At 46.8% G+C, this 7801-nt stretch overlaps 1 protein-coding gene across 1 annotated transcript in view; it reads right to left on the reverse strand.

Annotated features, from left to right (window-relative positions):
* Window positions 1-1776: 1776 nt before the first annotated feature.
* bcl11aa (BAF chromatin remodeling complex subunit BCL11A a) overlaps window positions 1777-7801 on the reverse strand; it is a 57049-nt gene continuing 51024 nt past the window's right edge. The window contains exon 3 of the mRNA XM_024424899.2: window positions 1777-7134. Within this exon, the coding sequence (XP_024280667.1) occupies window positions 4925-7134 (2210 nt within the window). The 3' untranslated portion in view covers window positions 1777-4924. The remainder of the gene's footprint in view (window positions 7135-7801) is intronic.

The raw sequence follows: 7801 nt of genomic DNA on the forward strand, positions 1-7801 counted from the left end.
GCCTGTGAAAACACGCTTTCTTCAGTCTTTGGAGAATCTTCAACTGTAAAACACTGGCGGGAGAAACATCCATGGGAGTTTATAGGGACTGTGGGTCATGCTTGTATAGATTTTATAACAGTGACAAATGCATTATGCTTTAAACGTAAACTAGCTTCTGGAGCCCCAGTAAAGCTGCAAAGGCCTGAATGCTTTGTGAGTTTATAACACAATGAATATATCACAGAGGGAGATAGAAAAAATAGAGCTGATTTGTTTTATTTGCCTGGCCGGCTCTGCCAGAGGCCAGTCGCATTGTTCAACAAGGAGAAAAGAGGTGACCGTTGCTGCTATGGCTCCAGGAGCACTGTAAAAGGAGGAAGTAATGTAAAGCTTTGTGGCTCACCCACATGCTCACATGAAACAGGGCCTCAAAACAAGTGGCTGTTGTTTATGAGGAACAAAACACACACTTGTTGTTCTTGTGGAGAATACTTTTTCTAATACACTAAGTGAGCGCTAGTAGATGAACACAGCTGCCAGGTGTCATTGTCTCTCCTACAAGGGGGGTCTAATGTTTGAGTTGGAATGGGTGGCGGTTGGTGGAGGCTATTATGATGGATGGATTTTGACAGATGTATTACTTTTCAATAAGTCTGAGTAAACAGGGAGAGGTAATGATATTTAAGTAAACTTTGGTGGGCTGATACATAGAAAGAGTGGTGGTTGCCAGGGCCACCATCAGCCATAAGCAACATTAGTGGCCGTTTAGGGCCCTCGGCCGCGAGGAGGATCCAATTATTACATTTTTTTTCAAGAACTTACTGCTGGTAGTCAGAATAGTAGAATACACAAGGTGCAAGTTCAAAATGTGGTTGTGCATCAGCAGTTTTGCTCTTGTTATGTCAGATAACATTTTTTACATTGATAAGTTAGTCTAGCTAGCTATCTCAAGTTGTAGTAATCATGGCTGAATACTGATCGGGCACGCAGTGCATGTGCCCCCAAAAGGGGTGGGGCAACCAAATCTCACATAGGGCCCCCAAAAGGCTAGGGCCTTTGGTGGCAGTGACGTTGGGAATGGGGAATAGTTGCAGAAAAGGGAAAGGCGAGAGGGATGGACACTACCAGCACCATGAGTCCCATTGAGGAGTGACATGTACTGTATGTAACATGTATGTGCTCAGAGATAGCGTGAAAACTGTCTGCAGTCACGCCACTAAAGCTGCTACCTACAGACACGCACACACAAACACACACACACACTTACACTGGCTCGGCTATCCTGGCCCAACAGGTTAGGTGACACAGCACATGTCACATGACCCTTGTACATCCATTGCTGAGCCTGTCACTCCCCCTCTCCCCCTCAGGGTAAAACAAACCAGTGCAGTGCCAGAGGGAAGGGAAGGGCGAGGAGGAACAGGGGGAGGCATGTGGGAAAGCTCAGCAAGTCCGGGTACAGCTCAAGACTGTATGACCTCATTTAGACACACATGCTGTAGAAGCAGTATGACTGGCTGGGGAGGGCGACCATGACACCAGTATGGTCCCCATTTCATATAGGTATATGCATACTCTAGACAATTGTGACACACAAACACACACACATACACACGCATGCATCACAGGAGGTTGCTGAGGGGAGGACGGCTCATAATAATGGCCGGATCGGAGCAAATGGAATGGCATAAAACACATTGAAACCACGTGTTTGATGTATTTGATACCATTCCACATCATCCACACACTTGGCCTGCTCCAAATATCTAGCCACATGACGCACAAACAACAGAATTATACTTTCATTTTTTTATTAATTGTTTTTCAATAAAGGGACAAAATGGGTGTGTGAACAGGATAATGCAGACAACTGCCAGAAAACACAGACAGTGGTTTTCCCAATACAACTGAACAGAGACCAGAAACAAAACACAACAAAAAGAGCTAAATTTGTCCAATGACCTTAGGCCACTCTTTAAAAAATAAAGAAATAATATTATAACCAAAAATAAAAATAAAACAAAAAATGATCCATTCCATGCCTCTGTTTTGAACAGAGCATAGGCAATAATAAATAGTAACTCCCATAGTAAAAGATAAAGGTCAAGTTCAAGTTACAACAAACAGCTCTCAGAACAAGAATAGAAAATGCTGATAACAAAATATTCCGCATTGCCATTTACAAAAAAGTCTCAACTCAAGCAGGCTTCTCCCAGTCTCCATTTCATTTTCATTTTTAAATATGCTTTGCATATGAAAGTATATCCAATCTAAATATAAAGCACCATTTAGTATTTGGCAATGAAAAAAACCCTGCAAAACATTGATTATTTTTCAAATTCATTTATTTTGACGCTTTTTTAAATCGATGTACTGCATATGAAGTAAGTTCATTTTTTTTCTTCTTAAGATGTTGGAATGTAGTCAGGTGGGATAGGTGGGAAAGACAGAAGCACAAAACTAAACAGCCCGACGTCAGCTTGCATCACTGCATACAGAATGGCAGCAGGGGGAGGAGGTCCAAACCAAACCAAAGAAGATATGTACAACCACCTGTGAAAGCAGGAACCAGCGCAGCGCGGCAGCCATCTTATGGCCCACTGCGCCCAATGCCACATACTTCATTTTTTTTATTGGGTTTTCTTTCATTTCTTTAAACATACAAATAATTCGCACTATATTATCCTGCCAAATTAAAAATATATACCGTGGCAGCTTGTTTTTTTTTTCACTACCAAAAAAGGTACGTAAATACCTCTAAAGAGAACAAGCAACAGTTAAAAATACGAGCCTCAATATAAATACTATAGTGCCTACGCTAAGTGAACATTGAATTCAAATACCATTCTAGACATACAGAAAAAAGTAGACCATAAATGTGTTTAAGCATAGGAATCGACATGAGTGTGCATCTTCCTATATTTAAGTTCTCTGTTATATATTCATATATAATCTTAAGCCTTTCCCCAATGCAAATTTCATTCAACCTGAAGAGCCGCGAAGAGCCAAGGCAAAATAAAAAGTCACTGATTTTTTTTTCTCCATTCTATATATACTGTGATCGGGTCTTGAACACCACCAAGACAGAGAGGAAAACAGAAACAACAACAAACTTAAATACAGTTTCCCCTAAAGATAATGACGTGTTATAAAAAAAAAAAGTCATTTTAATATCTATACCAAAAAAAGAAAACGATTTGTACAAAAAGAAAAAATCTTGCAGTTTGAGCAGCAAGTTTGTTATCTAGCTGAGGGAGCTTTTACCCAGTCACACCACTGAGTGCTTTGCTGGGATTTCTTGGGGTTAAATAACAATGGTCAGAGGTGAAGGATTAGGGTCAAGGGATGTGGGGTGGAGTGGCTGGCAACAGATTCTGTATTCGTCACTATATAAAACAACAGAATTTTAGTCATCAGTCAGCATTTTAGCAAGTTTTCCCTTAAGCGTATACCTGTAAACTGGGAAAATTGAACAGTGCAATTATAGGACAATTTTGTCCTATAAATGACAGTCTAACTTTAGACTGGACCGCTGTACCGACGTTGTACCAACGTTAGACACTTTTAGAGTATCTGTACAGACTCTGAGGCAGAGTGACAAGTGCTCTTTCACCATCGACTGGGGCGGATGTCTGCAACTCAACGAGGAAAAAAACTCCTTTCAAGTCAACACAAACAGCAAACAGTACAAAAACAGAAAGTTAATAAAGATCCATCTGCCCTGTATTACAAACCCCTGTATGATTATTTTGTCTCCAACTCCTTTTCAAGAGCCCTGGCATGGGTACAACTGCCATTCTTAAAGATGTTTTTCTTTTAAGTTCAGGCAATTCATAGATGGATAGAACGTTTAAATATATTGTAAAAAAAATAATATGTCAAATTTTAAAAAAGAAGAAAGAAATCTCCCCCCCCAGCACACCATTCTGTTAGCTTCTAATTATTTGTAACTTTTCTGACTAGCTTGTATTCATTTGAATGTCCTCGTATTGTCTGGTGTGATGTGAGCTTAGACACTGCCTGCACCCGCACTGATAAATCCAAGCAGCATCATAGGTTTGTGCTACTGCAAATACATGCCAGCTCTCAAGTCCTCAGAGCACTATAAAAGTCCCACGAATTTAGGATTGTACATTACAGAGCATCTTTGTGTTCAGTACCTCCGTACCAGAAATGAAATATACAAACAGTTCAGTTATACACAATACTGCCTGTACCGTGCCTGCTGAAAACCTCACAATTTAAAGATACTATAATACATAGCAGATCGGAAGATTATTAACCAATGCAGTTTCAAGATATCAAAGGCACTCTTTTTTTTTGTTTTACCAAATGATAGTACAAATTCAAATCTTAAATCCTCCTCGTCTTTTTGAAGTGATCCAAAGGCTGTCACTGCTTTGCCTTTAGTAATCAAGCCAATTCATAGATGATTTGTTTTAACCCCATAGGGACAGATCATGTTTTAGAAAGATGAAGGTTAAGTGCGATTCCCAGGTCGTCCAGAGAGGGTTAAGCTGAAGACTGTACATGATATGTGGTATGCAGCATGGTCGTTTCATTCTTCTCTTTTCTTTTTTGAAATAAAAACAGAACAAGAAAACAGCATCACATTTTACTCAACAACTAACCAACCAGGGACAATTTCATATTTTTTTTTTAATTAGCCAAAACATACCATGCATGCTGTCTAATTATCAAAAATGAGAAAGAATAATCGAAAAAGAAAATAAGTACACAACATGTAAATTATTGCACAAGAGAAAGGCTCGAAGTTTTGCGTCAATGCAATAGTATTGCCCCGATACAGATCATGCATTCAAGGAGTAATGGAAACGGGGTGTGCTGGTCCAGAGCACGTTGTCTTAGCTTCCACCGGACTGGTGAAAGAAGAAGGGGGAATGTACAGGGGACTGGGGAGGGAGGGCTGATGAAACCCCCACTACTCCGACTTAATTTCGGCACTCAAGGGGCGGTCACTATGCCATTTTTTCATGTGTTTCTCCAAGGTACTGTACACGCTGAAGGGCATCTGACAGATCTCACACTTGAACACGTCCTTGCCGATCTGCCCGTGTGTCTTCATGTGGCGTGTGAGCTTGCTGCTCTGGGCGCAGGCGTAGTTGCACAGCCCACACTTGTAGGGCCTCTCGCCCGTGTGGCTGCGCCGGTGCACCGTCAGGTTGCTGCAGTTCTTAAAAATCTTGCCACAGTACTCACAGGTGTCGCTGCGGCGGCTGCTGTCCTTGGAGCCAGGTCGAGTCAGCGGAGCCCCAAGGTGGGGCGTGCTCCCCCCGCTCCCCGTCCCGCTGCGGCCCGACACCCCCCCATCCAGTTCCCCAGGAGGGGTGGAGAAGCGCAGGCTGCCATTCTCCGACGAGTGCTCTGAGGGAGAAGAGGCAAAGGGCGATTGTCTGGAGTCCCCCGGGAAGTTCAGAAAGGGGTCCTTGAATTGTCGGGAGGCAGCGTATCCGGCCAGCCACTGGGAGTAGACGTTTTCTGTGTTGGGGATGGTGGGTGTAGGCAGGTCAAACTCCTTCTCCAGCTTGATGCGTTTGGAGAAGGGGCTGAGGGGGCTGGGGCTGCCCAGGAGCAGCTTCTTGGAGAGGCCCACCGAGGCAGCTTCGCTGGGGGATGTGCCACGCCCGTTGATGGCCACAGCCGATATGCAGCCCCCCTCACCGCGGTCCGACTCCAGCGCTGAATCCTTGTCACACATCAGCCGTTGTGTGTGCTCGCGGTTTTGGTGGTGGTGTGTGTGGTTTTCTTGGCCCAGCGCACTGCGCTTGTGTGCGTGAAATGCTTCGCTGAAGTGCTGCATGCTGGCCGCCAACCCCATGCCCTGCATCACCTCAGGCAGCGAGCGAGGGATGGTACCCTCCTCTCCTCCTACCAGACGACCCACAACCTCCCCGTTCCCAATGCTGCCATTGTTCTCATGGTGCCGCGCTGCCTCCAGACTCAACCTGAAGTGGTAGCTGTTGTTGTTCCTCCTAGCTCCATCCACTTTCTCTTCTTCCTCCTCCTCCCCCTCCTCTTCCTCCTCTTCCCCCTCTTCTTCTTCTTCCTCCTCTTCCTCCTCCTCCTCTTCTTCCTCCTCCTCCCCATTCTCCCGGCGCAAGCGGTTGTTCTCACTCTTAAGCTTGGCCACCACTGACTTGAGGGCGCTGCTGGCGCTGCCCATTCGCTCGCTGGTGCCCGGCTCGGGTGAGGAGGCTGCAGAGAGCCCATCTTCTGACTTTTCAGCGTTGGGTGAGCCCGACTTGTGCATATGTGTCTTCATGTGGCGCTTGAGTTTGCTGGCCTGGGTGCAGGCGTGGTCACACAGACTGCACTTGTAGGGCTTCTCGCCCGTGTGGCTGCGCCGGTGCACGATGAGATTACTCTGGAACTTGAAGCTCTTGCCGCAGAACTCGCACGACTTGGTCTTCAGAGGAGTGGAAGGCTGGGGGCCCGAGGAGGGCAGCGGGGTGCTGGGGGTGGTATGAGAACCCGAAGGGGACTGCATGGAGGGAGGAAGGGGAGGGGGGGTGGACAGGTAGGGAGGCTTGCCCCCACTGCCACATCCTCCACCGGACTGGAATGGTTGGAGCAGCCGCTGCATAGGGCTGGGCCGGTTGGGAGAGTGGGGGGGGGTGGACCCTGAGGTGTTGCCCGCCAGCTCCCTCAGCCGGCGGGAGAAGTCCATGGCTGATGGGGGGTCCAGGGGCATGGGAGGGTTGAGGCGCAGCACCCTGTCGAAGGCACTCGGATGGTGGGCTGCCAGCGCTAGCTCCTCTGGGCTCAGGTGGTGGGGGTCCAGGTGGTGGCGCGGAGGGGGACTGAAGAGAGGAGGCGTTGGGGGGAAACGCTGCTGTCCACCCACTCCGTCCCGGCCCCCCGAGCCTGGTCCTGGGATGCGGAGGAGGCTGAAGGGGCTGGCCTCGGAGGGCATGTGGAGGCCGTGGAGGGGGGGCTGTGAGGGGCAGTCTGCACCCCCGCCCAGGGAGGAGGGTCTGCCCATGCGGGGGGTAAGGGGGCTGCCATGGCCGTGTTCGCTCTCCAGGTAGATGCGGAAGCCATGGGTATTCTGGGCGTGCTGTAGCAGGAACCAGGCGCTGCCGTAGGCCTGTTTACAGGTGGTGCAGGTGTAGGTACTGGGCTCTTCCTTACCTGCAGGGGGGACAGAGAGGAAGAGGGGACACAGAGTTAGACTCATGTTCACATGAACATGTTGACTCATGTTCACATCAATCAATTAATTAAATAATATACATTATTGATGACCAAAGGAAATGAGTTAGAGTTCAGCTCCATTCAGCTGTGCTGCATTTGACTCGTGCTTGACTGTCTTATGGATCAAATATATTTTTAGAAAGCCTCTAAAAATGTGTGTGGGGGGGGGGGGTCACAGCTTCCTCTAGCCTGCTATGGGACACTGTTATCCCGGCTGACTGTGAGCAGCCTCTCAGCTTGCTACAAAGCAAACAATGACCGCTGTCTCTGCAGAGAACACACTCTGCAGAAAACCCACTCCCATTGATGTACAGAAATAACCCCTAACCTGAGAAACACAACCACACTAAGCATAGCAGATACCACTACAGTACTAAGGAGGACTAAGAAGTGTATGCCTCTAATTTTGGATTTGTTAATTTAGATAGAAGTCACATCGACACAGACAGTATAACTGTGTTATAATCCTTTACTCTGAATGGTGGTGCACACACACACACACATACACACACACACACAAAAAGAAAACCCTCTTGCGGTGCATAAATAGAACTGCCCTCTCAATCGTGGCCCAGTGAAGTAGTCCGCCGCTTGTGACAGCAAA

Source organism: Oncorhynchus tshawytscha, linkage group LG06, assembly GCF_018296145.1.
Source record: "Oncorhynchus tshawytscha isolate Ot180627B linkage group LG06, Otsh_v2.0, whole genome shotgun sequence".
NCBI classification, from domain to species: Eukaryota; Metazoa; Chordata; class Actinopteri; order Salmoniformes; family Salmonidae; genus Oncorhynchus; species Oncorhynchus tshawytscha.